This window comes from Lynx rufus, unplaced genomic scaffold (genome assembly GCF_022079265.1).
Source record: "Lynx rufus isolate CCGP_SWC_20201006 ecotype Redwood Valley unplaced genomic scaffold, mLynRuf1.p SCAF_8, whole genome shotgun sequence".
Taxonomy (NCBI): Eukaryota; Metazoa; Chordata; class Mammalia; order Carnivora; family Felidae; genus Lynx; species Lynx rufus.
The window spans coordinates 83,197,816-83,216,425 of NW_025814896.1; the positions used below are offsets into that span (position 1 = coordinate 83,197,816).

General features: G+C 47.2%; 1 protein-coding gene across 1 annotated transcript in view; it reads right to left on the minus strand.

The window, feature by feature from the left end:
* SPRED2 (sprouty related EVH1 domain containing 2) overlaps window positions 1-18,610 on the minus strand; it is a 113,362-nt gene that overhangs the window by 4,578 nt on the left and 90,174 nt on the right. Inside the window, exons 4-5 of the mRNA XM_047067729.1 lie at window positions 17,822-17,886; window positions 998-1,147 (exon numbers count right to left, since the gene is read on the minus strand). Coding sequence (XP_046923685.1) covers window positions 998-1,147; window positions 17,822-17,886 — 215 coding nt within the window. The remainder of the gene's footprint in view (window positions 1-997; window positions 1,148-17,821; window positions 17,887-18,610) is intronic.

An 18,610-nucleotide genomic window follows, 5' to 3' on the forward strand; every position in this document is an offset into this window, starting at 1 on the left:
TAGCTACCATAATGTGATTTTGTCTTTTATATATATATATATAATATATAAATGTTTATTTTTGAGAGAGTGGGAGAGGGGCAGAGAGGGAGACAGAGGATCTGAAGCGGGCTCTGTGCTGAGAGCCCGATGCAGGGCTTGAACCCACAAACTATGAGACCATGACTTGAGCCCAAGTCGGATGCTTAACTGACTGAGCCACCCAGGCACCTCTGCCCCTCTCCTGCTTGTGTTCTGTCTCTCAAAAATACATAAACGTTAAAAAAAAATTTTTTTTTAATGCCAAAATATTAGGAAGCACACAAAATTTTTTAGAGTCTTATAAATCTAGCTTTATGTTAAAAAAAAAACAAAACAAACTAAACCAAAACAACCCTGTGCTCCTTTTTTCTTTCCAAAGCACACCGGTGGCCACATCACCCCCACGGGCACCAGTCCATGCCCCACAGTTCGGGAGCCTGCTCTGCCAAACAGCCGCTTGGTAAATATTTGTTGAATCACTGAATGCCAGACTCCAGCTACATCCCCCCAAGCAAGCCTGGGCCTGTAACCCGCGATGCCAGGGTGCCTGAGCCAAGCGGACAGCATTCTTTAGTCCCGATCCTGGCTCTGGGCTTTCACACAAAGCCAGGAAGCCCTCTGGACAGAGGAACTCAGGAGATAGCATAGCCCCGTGGAGAACCCACGCCTGCATTTGAGACTTGTTCCATCAAGGACTTTCTCTCTCTAAACCTCAGCCTTCTCTTCCATCAACCGGGGAGGCCCAGGACCTGCCCTGTGGGATAATTTGTGAGGACTCAATGAGATTAAGCACACGGAAGGTTTAGCAAGGGGTCTGGCACACAGAAAACTAAGGACGAGCTGCCGTCACCACCGTCAATACGGGGAACAGAGAAGGCCTGGGCTTGAGCAGCGGGCTACATAGAAGGAGGAAGAGGCTGTTCCAGATCAGGAACCATCCACACCTTGCCCTCAAAGGAACCAGACTGCCGCGCACCTGTTCGAGGTGATAGTGGTCCGTGGGGTATGGGTCATGGAGGTGGCCCAGGGTGTAAATCCTCCGGTGCTCACAGGATGTGGGAGAGGAGACTGTCCGAGTAGGTTGTTCCCTCTTCTGGGAGGAATTAGAAGAACTGTCTGTAGCTGTCTGTTTAGAGGGAGGTAACCAAGAGTTAATTAAAATGAAAACAAAAACCAAACCCACATACCAAAACCTAACACGCCATCTACCCCCCACTCTGGTGTCTTGCCGGACTTCCCGAAATCTGGAGTTTATCTTGGCTGTGGGAAGCACCAGGACCCCTGAAGGGCCAGATTGTCTAAACATGATGTGGCTGGCTCAAGGGGCAGAGAAAGCCAGCCACCAAGACCCTGGAAAAGTTGGGTTTGTTTTCTCAAATGTGGGAGCAGCCACCAGGCTTTGGGGAAAGGGCTCACTACATCAGGCCTCCTGTGGGTACATCCCAGTTTGATCAAGAACGGTTACACCACTGGTAGCCCTGGCTGCAAGGGACTCTGGTGAGCAGAGGAGAAGCATATAAGCCAAGATCAAACCCAAATGTTTCTGTGCGGAGCTGATCCTGGCAAAGTGTCAGAAATAAGGCTACCTCAAGGGTATCGTAGGCTCTGGCTTTCCAGGAAGAGATGTTGTAATCTTTGGGTTGAAGGCAAGCCTTGAGGGTCACTGGAAGCTGGAAGTGACAGAGACAGCTGCACAGAGAATGCAGGCCCCTCTCTTTTGGACCTGAGTGCAGAACTCCTCTCCTGGTAGAGACGAGTTCAGATTGGATCCTCTGTGACAGGGTCTTTGGAAGGTGATGGATCTGATGGACGGTGGCCACCACCTTCCAAACCAAGAATCTTCAGAACCACCCACCCGCCCTCTGCATCCTCAGAGTCACAGATCCTTTTCTTCCCCAAACCAATGAAAAGGTTTTCCTTATATCTAGGTGTCCTATTTTTGGCAAGTATCGACGAACTCCTTCCTGGCTCTCATTTCTCAATCTTCTATTCCCCTTGTCTCATTTGCTTATTTCTTTTTTTACACCCTCTCCCCCAACTTATTGAGTAACGAATGCCCAGAAAAATGGGACAAGTATTTAGGACAAAGACACCCATATTCCCATTATGCAGCACAACTACGTTAATTTTAAAAACTTAGTGGACATGTGTGGCATCCCTTTGGCAACCCAACCCTCCTGATTTTTTTTCTCCAATTCTGTTTGGTCCAACTGAGACAGAGCTGATGCCCGTTTCTGATCCCTCCATCCAGAGTGACTAATTCAGGTATGGCTACACGGTTCTCTCTGAAGTTAATACGGAGATTTTTCATGGAGAGGTCAGAAAAGATGCCGTCTTTTTCTCTGAAGATCTAAGGGTCCTAAAAGCCTGGAATCCTGGCCAGGGCACAGGGAAAGCATCTTCCAGGGAGGAAGTGAAGCAAAACTAAGAGAAGGCAGCCCCTCCACCCCCTCCCAGAGCCATTTGAGCTTGGATCCAGTCAAGGCTGCAGCCTGCGATCTACCCTAGGGTGTCCCAATGGTGTGGGCCGATTCCCTTTGGTAACTTAAGCCCAGATGCATGGGATTCATCACTTGGGTGTGCTTTCCCCTCACTTTTGGCTTCTCCGTGCCAGTTCCGCCCGCATCCCACTCCTGCCTGTGTCCGGCCCTCACTCCTCTCCACAGCAGTGCAAGAGGAACCGGGCACGCAGCGTCTGCTCCTTCTCTGCTCTGCCTCTTGGGAGCCACCTGCCTGGCAAACAGCACGTACTGGCAACCACTCTGGGGACTGTGCGGCCTGCTTGGAGGCCAAGGGCCAACCCACTGTGGGAGGCTTTGGAGGTCCAGCGCCCGTGCCTGGTGGGGCAGGTCTGTTTGATCAAGAGGTCCCAGCCCGAGACGTCTGCTTCCCGCAGATGTCAGCCAGGACTGGCATCCTCACTCATTAAGGGTCTCCTGCCTTTTTTTCCCCTCAGTAGTTCAGAACTTGGGGAAAAATTGCTATTTACTCCTCAAATCCCAGCAACTGAAAGAAACCAAACTGACACGCAAGGAGTTTTGACTCTCTTCTGGAGTCTGTCTTGTCTTCGATCTCCCGACCCGCTCTTTCTTCACGTCTTCAGAGGTACCGACTGAACACACAGGGGAGGGGGTTGTGGACCAGACAGAACAATAAAGCAAAGAGCTCTTAGTCGTCTCAGACTGTGCAAGTGCATAGTGTGCCAGACCCTGGCGACACGGGGGCACGGGTACAGGTAGAATACTGTCTCCACGTCACAGGCCGGAAAACAGACTCTGAGAGACCATGGCGGGGCAGCCACTGCAGAGCAGGACTGAAATGCGGCCCCTGATCAGCAAGCCCAGTGGGATTTCAGTACACAACACCACGGCTTCTCAAGTTCACACAAGTCTTTTCCAATGCCTACTCTGAGAGGTGTTTTACTGTGATTAACACAAGTACAATTTCTCCAAGTAAGAAGGTGCACCCTGCTTTACACAAACCCAGGAGATAAGGGGATGGATGGGGTCTCATAATACAAAGTTTCTGAAGATCTCGATAAACACTTCCTGAATGAGTAGGTAAGGGCCCTTCAGGGTGATTCAAATCTCAAGAGTTAAATTCTTTTTTTTTTTTTTTTTAATTTTCTTTTTTCAACGTTTATTTTTGGGACAGAGAGAGACAGAGCATGAATGGGGGAGGGGCAGAGAGAGAGGGAGGCACAGAATCGGATCAAGAGTTAAATTCTTAACCAGCGCCCCAAACGACAGTCATCTCTTACGTCAGAAGCTACCCTCATATCGAACACTGTAATATGCACTCGGCATCATGGTCACCTCTGTGTTAATCATCTGTTCACCCTCCTCCACCCTGTTTGCTGTGAACTATGTCCAGGTTAACAATGTGTAGAAAGTCATTCTGAGAAATGAGGCGTGCCCATGTTTTCCCAGTGTTCATTAGCTAACCAGATATGCCACCTTCTGATGCACCCAGCCTACCTCCCTAACCCTGAACAGCCTCTTCCCACTGCACAATCAAGTGCAAAGCTTCCTGGACATTATCAGAGAACGTGAGAATGAGCAAAGCCGTTAAATATCTCCTAATCTAATGGCGAATTCGTACGAGGGAGCAAGAAGGTTAGAAAGCTTTGAAGTGTGTCCACAGTTCACTGCCTACTGCAGGCGGAGCTGACACCCATGCCTGGACTGCTCTGGGTGTGTCTGGACTCTGAGCAGGAGAGCATGCAAGAGAGCCTCCATTAAAGCCAAGGCTTATTCCACATCTGTACTATCAGACAAATCCTGCCATGCAGTGTGACCTACAAACAAAAGCAGTGAACTAGCAGGGCATCTCCAAGAAACAAGGGGGAAAAATCTTTTTTCCACATGCACTTCTTCTTTTATTAATCTTTTTTTAAAAAGGAAATATGGGGGCGCCTGGGTGGCGCAGTCGGTTAAGCGGCCGACTTCAGCCAGGTCACGATCTCGCGGTCTGTGAGTTCGAGCCCCGCGTCAGGCTCTGGGCTGATGGCTCGGAGCCTGGAGCCTGTTTCCGATTCTGTGTCTCCCTCTCTCTCTGCCCCTCCCCCGTTCATGCTCTGTCTCTCTCTGTCCCAAAAATAAATAAACGTTGAAAAAAAAAAATTAAAAAAAAAAAAAGGAAATATGAACTTAAAACAATTTATTTATTTATTTATGGAGAGAGAGAGAGAGAGAGAGAGAGAGAGAGAATGAGCACAAGGGGTAGAAAGAGAGGGAGAGAGGGTGGAGCACGGGCAGGCTTCAGCTCACCCGATGCGGGGCTAGAACTCACGAACTGTGAGATCATGACCTGAGCTGAAGTCAGATGCTTAACTGACTGAACCACCCAGGTGCCCTATTAAGTAATCTCTATACCCAATGTGGGGCTTGAACTCACGACCCTGAGATCAAATGTCGCCTGTTCTACCAACTGAGGCAGCCAGGCTCCCAGCCCACTTGCACTTCTGAACAGACTCTCCCATAACTCTCCTTGTGGCTTCCACACACACTGGAGAGAAGCCACCCACCTAAGCTATGCACACACACTCTCTCGAGCAAGACTCCTGAACATCTGTTATTTGTATGCACAAGCTAATGACACCTACCAACCTACCAATCTGACAGCTTCACCTTCAACTCATAAAGACTCTTGGGGCACCTGGGTGGTTCAGTCGGTTAAGCGTCCGACTTCGGCTCAGGTCATGATCTCACGGTCTGTGAGTTCGAGCCCCACATCAGCGTCGGGCTCTGTGCTGACAGCTCAGAGCCTGGACCCTGTTTCAGATTCTGTGTCTCCCTCTTTCTCTGACCCTCCCCCATTCATGCTCTGCCTCTCTGTCTCAAAAATAAACGCTAAAAAAAAAATTTAACAAAGACTCTGATGTGCTTTAAACTCACCTTGCTCTCTAGGGGTTGTCTCTGTTGTGGGTTTGAGCTCAAGAAGAAAAAATGTGGAGGCTTCAACAGTAGGCTTCCCCACATCCAGGGACAGAGAGCCTTCTGTCCCACCCACTGTGGACGGAGAGGGCAGGTGCTGCTGTGGACCTGGTGGGGGGGGGGTCCTATGCAACATGATACAGTGAGCATAACCACTGCCGCCTGCAAATGTAGCCTCCAGAAAATCCTGCCTCTGGGTCTGGGTTGGACGCTGAATCAGTGTCAATGCCCATTATTAAAAAGATGTTCCATTAAGAAGTTTGCAACCTAATATGAGGCACTGAATAATAGAAATGCAATTGAGTATTCTAATGCTAAATAATAAGGACTCAGCTCAGGAAGACTGGATGTGAATTGTTCTCTAATTAAAAAGTCATGCTGAATTTGTTCAAAGGAACAAGGTTTGTGGGGCCTGGTTCTAAAGCCCTCTAACAAGGCAAAAAGCTGAGATGACTTTGATAAGGAAGAAACTTGAAAGAACAGGGAGGTGAGAAAAGGAAGGAAGGGAGGATGGGAGCAAGAGTCAGAGGGTACTGAGATGAGTGGGTACTGCCAACCTTAAAATCAGGAAAATACAGACACGAGTGGCCTGATGGAATCCACCTTTGATAGTAAAGGCACCCATTCCTTGCCTGGAAGTTTCTTGGGTTTGGGCTGGGTGCTCTGTGGGATGTGGGTTCAGACATAACAGGGGGACACGGGCAGGGGCAAGGCCAGGTGGCTTCCCTTCTAGATGGGTGGACAAGTCAGAACTAGGCTCAGAGGAAGAGAAAAAGAGGTTCAAGTTTACCAGTGAACATCTAATAAAATTCTTCAAAAAGAGCAAGCTTCCAATGGCCAGACTCTGAAGACCTACTTAGTCAGTTATTTCCCATAATTCCCCAGAATTTTAACAACAAATGAGAGAAAAACACCAGAGCTTCAAAAGTTGGCACAGACTTTCCTTTTGCATAGCTGGCTTTAATGTTATGATATCTGAAAATAAATCAAAATCCGAAGTGCAAAAGATGCTGGGAGGAGGCTACCTGTTTCCCCAAGGTCAATGCTGCCTGGTTTGGATAGAAATTGGACTGAATGGGGAAGGGAGACTAGAAGATGCATGTCTCATGTTAAACCTGTAGCTGGCTCTCTCCTACTGCATGGGCATATCTTATAAAAGGATTTCTTACTCTTGGAAACTTGGCTGTTCTTCCCTCTCCTTGGGTCTACCTGGAAGTTCTTACAGAAGCACATGCATCTGTTCACATGCCTTGGGTCTGGGAATGAGCCTTCTTCATTTGGAAGGAGAACTTCTTTGACCAAGGGAAGCTCAAGAAAGGAAGGAGAGAAAGAACCAAGAAGCCAGAGCAGCTGAGGAGGCAGTCTGCTTAAATTACCCGTCCTGGGATGGAATCCTGGCTGTTGACCAAGGACTTTTTGGGGCATTCAGGGTGGGTCAGACTATGCATTTCAAAGTGAAACAAGTGTTTTCAAGGCTATGTGTATCCCTTCAACTCCCCTTGGATTTTCCTGCTAAATCTTTGTTTTTTTACCAAAGGGGGTAAGGGCAGAGCACAAAGGCAGCAGCAGTGGGCAAACAATGCCCGCAGGAGAGGAAAGATGTGCCTAGGGCAGGACTGTTCTTTCCTAGACACTTAGAACTACTAAGGGGCACTTGGAATGTCCTACTCAGTGTATCTATGACTATGAGAAGGTTGGCAACTGGCAATTTCCTTCCCCGTCTTGGGGATGGAGACAATGGGGATGAAGCCCACCTTCAGTAAGGCAAACAAGTAGTCACTTCATCGTCCTTGTGTCCCCAGGAACACATGAGGTGACAGAAGCAAACACACAGCGCAAGGAGCCAACCCTACTCTGAGAAACCCCGTCAGGAGGTTAGCAGGCTGACACGTTTTAAACAAGGCATAGAAAACAAAGGTTAAGAAATGCTTAAGAAGCCAGACCATGTCATCTGGAAATCATACAGCAACGTTAGGCACAAACTGCACCAAGAACTGATTCCAGGCCAGGTTAGGCCATAGGCGTTGGGCAAGTTGTTTAACTTCTCAGGGCCTCAGTTTCCTCATGTGTAAAATAAGGGGGGGGGCAATCAATGATCTCCAAGGTCTGTCTGAGCTCTAACAGTGTCGTGAATAACCCTCCTTCCCTCCTCTTAAGAACATCCAAGGGGTTTGATGGAGACTGCTACCTAGCTCATTCGAGGGCCACAGGATTCCCTCAGATTCATTAAATAGCACTTCTGCCTTGTCTGTAGATGCTGCTATTTTGCATTTTTAAAGGAGCCTACCTAGTAGTTATGACCACAATTTGTATTATTTTTACTGCAATCTTCCACCAAAATAGATCTCAACAGCTGATGCAACCAATGCCAATATCAATCTTTCCATTGCAAGGCTTCTCATTTTTAATGTTTTATTTTATTGCTTATTTTGAGGGGGGGAGGGAGGGGGAGAGAGAGAGAGAGAGAGAGATATCATGAGTGGGGGAGGAGCAGAGAGAGAATCCCACGCAGGCTCCACTCTCAGTGCGGACGGACATGGGGCTCGATTTCCTGAACCTTGAAATCATGAAATCTGAGCCAAAGTCGAGTTGGAAGCTTAACCAACTGAACTACCCAGGCGCCCCTCATTTTGTTTTTTTTAAAGGTATATACACACACTAAATATAAGTATGTACCATTCCTCTCAACCTTGGGCCCAGCAAGGAGACTAAGGACACGAAACTCTGGGCACCTCTGCTTCTCAGAAGGCAGTACACTGGATAGTTAAGTGCCTCAGAAGGCACCTGGCTCGGGTGGCTTGATGAGCTGTTGTCTCTCTTTAGTACAGCACTCCTTTCCCCTTGGCACCTGTTAGACTTTTTTCCTTTGGTAAACAGGAAATTGTCACCCATTTTATCAACAGGTCTTTGGGAACAGGTAGCACTAGCTCACCTGTCCTAAGGGCCTACATAGGTTCCAAGTGTCCTCTTTCAAAAAGGCAAGCAACCAGCCAGGCACGTGCTCTTTCATGGCCCAGCTAGCAGGTGGTCTGGGTCTAAGAGGCAGCTGCAAGAATGGGGGAAAGAGACGACTTTGGCCTTAGACTCTAAGACATTATGCTTTCTGGGGCCCGAGGATAAAGTGGGCATTCTTTCACTGTAAAGCAAACAACAAAAACAAAACTCCTACTCATCGAAAAAAAAGTCTTGTTTCTAAATTTTGAAGTTAGGTGAGGGGCGCCTGGGTGGCTGTCTGTTAAGCATCCAACTTTGGTTCAGGTCATGATCTTGCCATTCCTGAGTTGGAGCCCCACATGAGACTCTGTGCTGACGGCTTAGAGCCTGGAGCCTGTTTCAGATTCTGTGTCTCCCTTTCTCTCTCTGTACCTGCCCTGCTCTCACTCTCACTCTCTCTCTCTCAAAAAAAGAAAATAAACATTAAAAAAATGTTTTTAAACTTAGGTGAAATTTTCATATGAAAGGAAAGGACTCTGATACACCCACAGCTTGATTTACTGGAAGGGGCTGAAGGGTTGCGAGCAGGAAGGCGGGCTTTCAGGTAACCCTGAATACGTCCTCTGTATGAATTAGTAAAATGCAAAGAACAGTATCCTACTACCCACAACTTAAAAAGATGAGATAAGGTGCATGTAAATGAAGAAAGACTCAAGTGGGAGGGCTAGCAAGAATGCCTTTGGGCTTCTTGAAATTGAGAGCATTTCAAAGCTTTTGTTTGAGCCTCAGACATATTAACTGCTTTAATTTAAAGCCACTGTAGGTATTACATGTTGAATAAAAAGATCCTCCCCTCACTATGTAATGTGAGCTTGGTAATTATTGTCATTTAGAAGATAAAGCAGCTCCCTCCCATTTTCTGAGACCTTCCACACCACCCAGTGCAGTGCTGGGTCTCAGCCAGCAGCAGTTATGGGACACTGCTTCCTGGTGTCAACCCCAAAGCCTATGGCTGCCCCTCCCCCAAAACATTTTTGCTTCTCTTAACAAGCTACCATAGATCAGTTTCACTAGTTAAACTTTGTAGAAGGAGCTTACATTTTCAACCTGTTTTCTCTTTTACTTAGCTTCTCCCCACCCCAGTCTGCCCAATCCCCAGATGCCAAAGGTAGAGACAACAGGAAACATTTTTTTTTTTTTTTTTTAGAGAGACAGAGCGCAAGTCAGTGAGAAGCAGAGAGAGTGGTGCCACAAGGGGCCGGGAGGGAAAGAGGCGGAGAGTGGGAGAGAAAGAGAAGTGGGGCTGCTGTTCACCAGATGCGGGGCTCGAACTCATGAACCGTGAGATCATGACCTGAGCTGAAGTCAGAAGCTTAACCAATCACCCAGGTGCCCAAGAAAACATTTTTAATCAACTGATCGTCTAAAATGCGACTGAGGCTTTCGAGCAGGGGCAAGGGTAACTTCAGACCTTCACTGAAGTATTTTTTTGTTTTTTTTTTTAATGTTTACTTGAGAGAGAGGCAGAGCGAGTGAGTGGGGGAGGGGAAGAGAGGGCGAGAGAATCCCAAGCAGGGTCTTGCTGACCGTGCAGAGCTTGGTCCCATGAACCAGGAGATCATGACCTGAGCCGAAATTAAGAGCTGGATGCTCAACCGACTGAGCCACCCAGGCGCCCTCCACTGAAGTAGTTTTAAGCCAAGGCACTAGTTGAAAAGACCATCATTTAGGAAGCTACTTTGCAATGAAGGGAATCTGATAGATTTAAAGAAGTAAAATTCACTGAAACTTACTGAATACATACTGCCTTTTGTCAAACTTCTCTGAAAGGCAGCAAGCAGATCAGAAGTTTGCATTCTGGGTGGGCAGAGTATAGAACAGAATATAGGTTGCTTTGGCGCTCGGAGTCTTGGTGATTTTATCTGCAGAAGAGGAAGTGTCAGCATGCCCCTCACAGGGTGATTGTGAGGACCAAGCTCAGTCACATATGTGAGAGTGCAGGGCATGGTGCCAGGGGCAGTGCCACACCACAGTGCCTTTTCTTTCCTTCCCCGAGGCCAGCAAATAGAGGCTCAAAGGAAGTACATTCAACCTTGAGAAGACTGTGGGTCCAAAGGATCAGTGATCATAGTGAAGTACTGGCAGAACCGAGTCTGGAATGCAGGCCTCTCCCTAGCCTCTAAACTCTGCATACTCAGTGGTCACACATCACTGCTTTCTTAGAAAAAATCAGTAAATGAGCCCCATTTATTACAAAATAGGTAGATTTGGAAAAAAAACCCCACAAAATTGGTAGATTTGCCTTCAGTTTTAATGGCTGCTGGCACGGATTAGGTGGAAAAGACTTCAAAAAAAAGGGGAAATGTTGTGGCAGGCTATACTCTTCTGCTTCTGTAAACGAAACCTTGATGATTACAAAATTCAATGAATTCATTTTTTCCTACTTAATCAAGAATGAAAGTAAGTATATGGGGCACCTGGGTGGCTCAGTTGGTTCACTGTCTGACCCCTGGTTGCAGGTCATGATCCCAGTTCTGCACTGGTGGAGCGGGACCTACTCGGGATTCTCTTGCTCCCTCTCTTTCTGCCCCTACCGCACATGTGGCACGCACTCTCTCAAAATAAACAAACTTTAAAAAAAAAAAAAAAAGGAATGAAAATAAGCACAACTTGTAAATGCTCAAAAGCCCATCCAGGACAAAACAAATTGCTTCTTAGTATTCTGGTTTCAAACGCTTGCTTTAGCCATACTTTAGCCCTGGGTGGGTGGGAGGCGTCAGGGATGTCATTAGGGACAACTGCTCTGAACAGCCAGAAAGTAATAAAATGCAGCTTGTAGTAAACAGGATGTCAAGGGTTCAAGCGTAGGGCACGAGGAAGGACCAAGTTCTTCCAGTCTAGGCAAAACATGGCTGGAAGCTGACGACGGTGTAAAAAGACATGACGTTTTTCCTACATGAAGGAGGGCTCCCTGCCTAAGGTACAATGAAATGCCAAACGTAATCCAAATATCAGCCTTCTTCAGCTGGCTTCCAGGAGAGTGTTCAGACCCACACAAAATGATGTGAATTAAATCTTCTCAGTTCTGCAAAGGATGGTGCACAGTTTAATACCATTCTAGGTGCACAGGAGAGTGGTGATCTCATTACACAGGATGAATGCCTTAAGGCACTAGGGCTTAATTAGGAATTGCTACTGAGAAGGGCCTCCCAGATCCAGAAACAATACTTAGGTCATGGTGGTAAAAACGTACAAGGCAGGCAAAAAACAAAATCAAAGCCTTATATAGGGGTAGGGGCACCTGGGTGGCTCAGTCCGTTGAGCATCTGACTCTTGGTTTTGGCTCAGGTCATGATCTCACAGTTCGTGAGTTTGAGTCCCACATTGGGCTCTGCATTGACAGTGCGGAGCCTGCTTGAGATTTCTCTCTCTCTCTCCCTCTCTCTCTCTGCCCCTCCCAGGCTTGCTCGCTCGCTCTCTCTCTCGCTCAAAAAATAAACAAACATAAAAAAAAAAAACCCAACAACCTTACATAAGAGTAGGCTTTCCTATAGTCAAGCTTTGAGTTGCTATTTTGGGGACCCCTGGGCTGCAAAACTCACTCAGTAGGCTCCAAGTCTGTCACATTAATGGGCCACATAGGCCACTGCTCTTAAATTTATCTTCTTTTCTCTCCCCTTTCCAATTTGGGTTCAACAGAACCCTAAAATACAATGCCTGTACTTGGTTGTTTAAAAAATAGAATGGCTGGAATATCATAAATATAATTATTCAACAGAAGAAGAGAAAAATAGCAGTGGTGAGCTGGAAAGGCTGGGGGATGGTGTTCCTGGCTCCTCCACTGTGAACTAGCTGTGTGACCTTCGGCAAGTCACCCAGTGGACCCTGAGCTGCTTCCCCAACCGAGGCTGTCAAATGAGGCGAATCCTACTTCATTTGCCAGAAGGAAGCAGGCTGGCTCATCTGATAGGAACTCAAAATCCCTTCCAATTCCAAGACCTGTAATTCTAAGGAGTTGGCATGTCTGCAGCTAACCTTGTCTCCCCGCAAGCCAAACATTTGCAGCTAATTATCTGCACAGTGGACATACTGCTTCCTAGCACCAGGCAGAGAAAACAGCGGGAGGGAGAGAACTTGCAGCCGCAGACCTCAACCTCTGTTGTGTCTCTTTAAGGTCTTTAAACCCCCGATGCAGGATTGCTGTAACTAAGGCATCTCTCCCGATCCCACCTTCTCCCTTGACCGCCCCCTCCCACAGTCCCCATTCTGAGAAAACCCCCGCATTCTTTCTTTAAAAAAAAAAAATCAATACACGTGTATCATTTACTCTCTCAATAGCAGTTCTGCCCCTCCCCATCTCAGCTCCTACGCCAGAGAAACACACACGCCAATTCTTGTGGCTCTTTCTTCTTCCACTTCTCTCCATTTTTTTCCAACGTCAAGTGGTTATACTACTATTTCCCGATTTGCAGATTTAGATACTCTTTCGGGACTTCTTATTATGGAAGATGAAGACTTAGCTATTTTACACACCCCCAAGTATCTGTCTATAAAGCAAATATTTCCCTAATCCCCAAGCTTTAGAGCCAGAATCCAGCCACTCAGCACAGTGACAGCTGAAGCGCCAACAACACTTGACCGCAGAGTCTACATGAGCCTGCTCTAGAAGTATACACACACTGTGGCTGTGTTCTCCCAAGATCGTGTTGAAATTATCCTTGTCTAGCCATGAAGATGCTAATAACAGTTAAAAAATGATTTGAGAATTTGGCAGCAGTAAATAAACCACCAGGTTTTAAAGGACCCAACCCTACAAAACAGGATTTTGGAAAACTGTTCATGAAAGGGCCATAAAACCCAGAGCCAGTCTAGTTCTATACGGTCCATTTTCACTATTATCTCCTTTTCTCCCCCCCAGCCCCCCCTCCTTGCAGGCTCCACATGCTCTGGTCTCAGGGTCCTCAACTGTGGGGGGCTGGAAGGAAGTGAGTCCTAAGTTGGGGAGCAAACCAGCTCAGCTTATCCACAGGGAGCTAGACTGGTCCTATCTCAGGCTGACAAGGGGCCTCCTCCACAAGATAAAAGTACATGTCTTCTCTGCAAGACAAAAGCACAACAGAGGGAACAGACTCAAGGGTCTTTCCATTCTGTCCCTTTCAAGTCTCCCCAGCCCTGAAATGAAAGAAACTAAAAGCTGTCAGTCAGAGGCGCCAACATGAGTGTGCCAACTCTTTCTTTCTTTTTTTTTTTCCATGTTTACTTTTGAGAGAAAGAGAGAGAATGCAAGCAGGGGGAAGGACACAGAGAGACGGAAACACAGAATCTGAAGCAGGCTCCAGGTTCTGAGCTGTCAGCACAGAGCCCGATGCGGGGCTCGAACTCACGAACAGCGAGATCATGACCTGGGCCGAAGTTGGCCGCTTAACCAACTGAGCCACCCAGGCGCCCCATTGAGTGTGCCAATTCTTAGCAGTGGCAAACAAACAAACAACCTCCTGTTAAACAGAACGCTAACTGTTGTTGTTTATATTGTTTGCATTACTCATCTTCCAAATTTGTACCAAATGGCTCAAGCCTCATACCTGCATATTCAACGCTGAGCACACCCTTGCCATCTAGGTATTTGTGTTCACCTGGGTCAGTCACTGTAACTGAGGTCCAGGAAGAGACAGTACTGCAAAGGGTAGAGAGTTCACAGAAGGGCGAGACGGTACGTGTGAGCAGTCAAGAGCTCACAGCGAGTGACGAAGCTAGGAGCACAGCTCCCATTTGTAGACGCAGCAGAAAAGAAAGCTAGGAAAACAAGACATGAAGCTACTGAGAATCCCTCAAAATCACCCAACTTTACATGGCCCCCCAGGAAAACAACAAAGCAAATGAATAAAATATGGAAACCTATGACTGTTACACACTATATCTGAGGTTCAGACCACCCGTTGATTGAGCACCTTTAGAGCAAAGCTTTACAGGGATGCAGAGACTATCATGACGAATGTCCTGCTTCTAATTAAAGATTCATTCATTCAGTGAAGAAAAAATCTGAAAACAGAAAAAGGGCAGGCTTTCAAGGGGCAAGCCAGAAATCACCAGCAGAGTGCTTTGGAATTTTAAAGGAGAGAAAACAATCATAATTGGCGAAGGGAGAAATACTAGGACACACACAAATGAATAAACAGTCCACACTCAGAAAATCAGAACAGTTGCTCATCGGGAGTCTCTGCTGGTGGCTTGGGCAGGAAGGATGTGGACACACAGCCAGCTGGTGGCAGCAGAACGAATGGAGAGGCATGGGAAGACTGAGGGGGCAATGGTGTTGGCGAGTGGCCACACATGCACGGGCAGGGTGTGCGATGGTGTGTGTGCGCGCGCATGCGCACCCACTCGTGCACACGCCAAGCAGGACGCTAATTTTACTCTGAGGAATTGCAGCACGGTTTCTCAATCCTGAGAAGCCAGGAGGACAAGCTGGTTTGGGGGATGACCATGAGAGCTGGGACAGTGTGAGCAGAGACAGCCCATACTTGGTGAGTGCCCAACAACTCCAGGGGGAGCTGGCGGGTCTCTTCCTCCACTTTATTCCCCACCGTAGAATGTGCATCAACATATTGTCCACAATGTCCTGTTTTCCTTCTAGCCCCAAGGAATCCCCTGAAACAGAGGGAAGCCCCTGGCTCTCGTGGCAAAAACAGAAGTTATACTCCCTGGTTCCTCAAGTTATAACCACACATACACTTGCTGTCCTCCCAGAAAGCCCTCATAATTTGGGTCCATCATGAGTTGTTAGAAGGTCTTATCACCATTTATACTCTTTCTTTCTTTCTTTTTTTAAATGTTTATTTATTTTTAAGAGAGACAGAGAGAGACAGAGAGAGACAGAGCGTGAGTGGGAGAGGGGCAGAGAGAGAGGGAGACACAGAATCTGAAGCAGGCTCCAGGCTCTGAGCTGTCAGCACAGAGCCCGACACGGAGCTCGAACTCACGAACTGCGAAATTGTGACCTGAGCTGAAGTGGGATGCTTACCCAACTGCACCACCCAGCCACCCCACCATTTATACTCTTTCCACACTAAACGAGTTCTGTGTTCTAAATATCTGTCCTATCAATAAAAGTTTTAGAACACGACAAGCTTTGGGAAGCTATAGACTACACAGGAGTCAACACAGCAGCTCACTTCCTGGGCTCCGGGTTTCGGATACCTCACTTTCCATCTTAGGACAGAAAGTCTAGTGACGGGAAGCTCAGGATCCAATGGGAAACCTGGCGCATAAGCCCTTGATGACCCTCCCCCATCCTGACAGGGGAGGAGTTCCTAACGGTCAATGGCTAATGAAGAGGCCATTAGGGAAGGGAGGTGCTATTGTTAATAGGCCCTTGTTGGTAAACACATGGAATGAAGGCAAAGATATGTCAGGGCCTACATGGAACGCAATTAAGTGGAGCTCCTTCCCCACTGAGTTCCAGTGTCTGCAAACAGCAGGGCTGTTTCTACACTTCCTTGCGGGCATTCTCTGCTACCCTAGAGCAGCAAGTTGAGCCCCTGTGGATTAAAGGACAAAACCAGGAGGGATGCTGGCTTCCATCACCCCAGTCCCCCTTGCCCTCTCACGATTCTATAAATCACTTCTGGCAGGTAGCTGGGAAGCAGCTGCGAATGACAGTTTTGCTCTGGAGCACAGGAAGCCACCTTTTAACCCGCCTGCTGTTGTTTGTCTCTCGAAAACGTGACAAAGGAACAGATGTAAGCAAATGCCAACTGTTGAGAGGATCTGCTTGGAGCACTATAGGAAGCCTGTTCTGAGCCACAATCACACCAGCCGCTCAATGCAAAGACAACTGAGGTCATTTCCTGACACCCCTATGCACGCTCTGTTCACATCAGGTTGGGGCCCGCGGCGCAGAAGCAACTCTCCGTGCACATCCCTGCTTCCGCCTTTGCCCTGTGCTTCCCAGTTTTGAAGCCCCTTCCCGAGCTGGGTTCAAATGCCACCGAGGAATAGGTCAGCTTCACCTCCCAGCGGTCTTCTCTGATCCCCAGACCCCTCCCTGTAACGTACCCTGGACTAGAGGACTACACAGTGGGTGCCATTCTCCAAGCCTCCCGTGGGTCCATCTTATCTCTGCCCAAACCACCCTGTTATCTCCATGAGGGCTCGAGGCATAGTTTCTATACCTCTCTGTCACTAAAGCAGCATTTTTCAAATCACTGGTTCCATGATGAGTGCATTAGGACACACATTTAAAGGGCTGCAGCCAGTATTTACAAATATGAAATAAAAACAGCTTATGAAAGATAGATACTCTTGGGATAAGGGAGGAACTAGTGGGGAACTATTAGATGATATTAGGGAATCCCTATTAATTTTCCCAGGTATAGTAATGGCATCACGCTTGTGGAAGAGAATGCCTTGCTTTTAGGCGATGCATGCTAGAGAATTAAAACATCGAGGTGACTTACTTTCAACTGGACTGGCAAAAAACAGAAACAATCACATGTGTGTGCATGTGTCAGTATCTACAGGTACAGATAAAGCAAACAGGGCAAATGCTGAATGTAGAGGTTTACTGTGATATTCTTTAAATTTTCCTGTGTGCTCTAGAAGTTTCACAGTAAAAAGTGGAAGAAAATGAAACAGAAGAGAAAAAAAATCAGAATGCAGAACATGAAATATGATCTGATTTCAGGTGTGCGTGTGTCCTAGGTTACAATGCAAATGTATCTCTTACTGTGTGTGGGGGCCAAGAGTTTGAAAACGCTGCCCTAAAGCTTCCTCCCTGCACCAAGCACACAGCAGGTGTGTGATGAACTGTTTGTTAATTAACTTTTAGAAGCACAGGATTTCAAAGACGATGCAAGCTGAGAAATCGTTTTGTTTCCAGTAATATCCCATTAACTCCTGCTGTGTCACAAGAGCCAAGCCCTTTCCGGCCTTAGCATACTTGCACCTTACTCCAGTTCAGCCTTCAGGCCTCTCTTATCACAGATGTTTAATTACTCTTCAGAAAGGCTACTCTGGCTTTTTCCCTGATGCCAGAGAAGGAGTTGTGTTAACAGAAGACTCTGAGTAGGGCGACCAGTTGTCCCGGTTGGCCTGCAACTGAGGTATTTTGCCAACTAGGGACTCCCAGTGGTAAAAGTAGGACAGTCCCAGGCAAGCCGGAGAGTTGGTCACCCTAAATCTGGGGAAGGCTGTGAGAGAACCTGGGACAGGTCGGAGAGAGGTGCCGCAGTCGTGTCAGGCGGCCAATGGTACCCCCACAACATGGGCAAACCTAGCAGAGCCCAAACTGTGACAAGACAGAGATCTCCCCCATGGCCTCCCAATAATAATGGCAAATGCCAAATTGCAAAGTGTCTCTCACATCCTTAAACAGAACCTCTCTCTGATTATTCACCAACTCATCCACAAAGCAAAGGACAAAGGGAACTTACTGTAAAAACGTCATCATCGCCAAGCTCAGCTTCATTATGGATGGTGGAAGATGATGTGGTTGAGCCTAAAAAGACAAAAAATGTGATAAAACACAGTTCCAAAGAAGGTGAGTCAAAACCAATCATTTAAAAAACATATTTTAATAAAACCACATTTCATTCCTTTCAAATGTGAATCATCAGCAGAAATATGTACCCTGGGAATTAAATGTTTTAAATTTATTCCTCTTTAATTGACTCTAGTTAGGACATTCCCTAAATTAACCCTGCCTACTGTTGTTCTTAATCCCTCAAGCTTCTGCATGGGCCACTTGAGAACACGCACCCGGAGAGTCACCTGGGCGTGGAGAGGAGAGCCAGCCCACTGCTCTGAAGCACCTGCTGAAGCCCAGACTCTGCCAGTGTCCCCCCAGACCCCTACAGTGTAGTGGGGAAAGCACTAGAAAGTGACACCCGCAACGGTCTCCGTGTCAGTTTCTGGTCTTTCCATCTGGCAATACGAGGGTTTGACTAAATAGCTTGTTTGGTCACCTCCTGTTCTGAAATTCAGACACTGGACTCAAAAACCCAGACTGTGGGAGCTGCCTTCAATGCAGATACCCACGCAAGGAGGTTTTCTTTTGCAATATTGGGGCATCTGTGAGTTGTCCGTTTCTGCAGGCCAAAATTTGGGCTCCTGTCAGAAAACCCAGTTTATTCCATTATGGAATGCTTTGGTCATTTAGGGTTTGATTTATTACTTACTTGTTCATCCCTTTCTTCATTCTGGCATGCAAATCTGTGTAACTT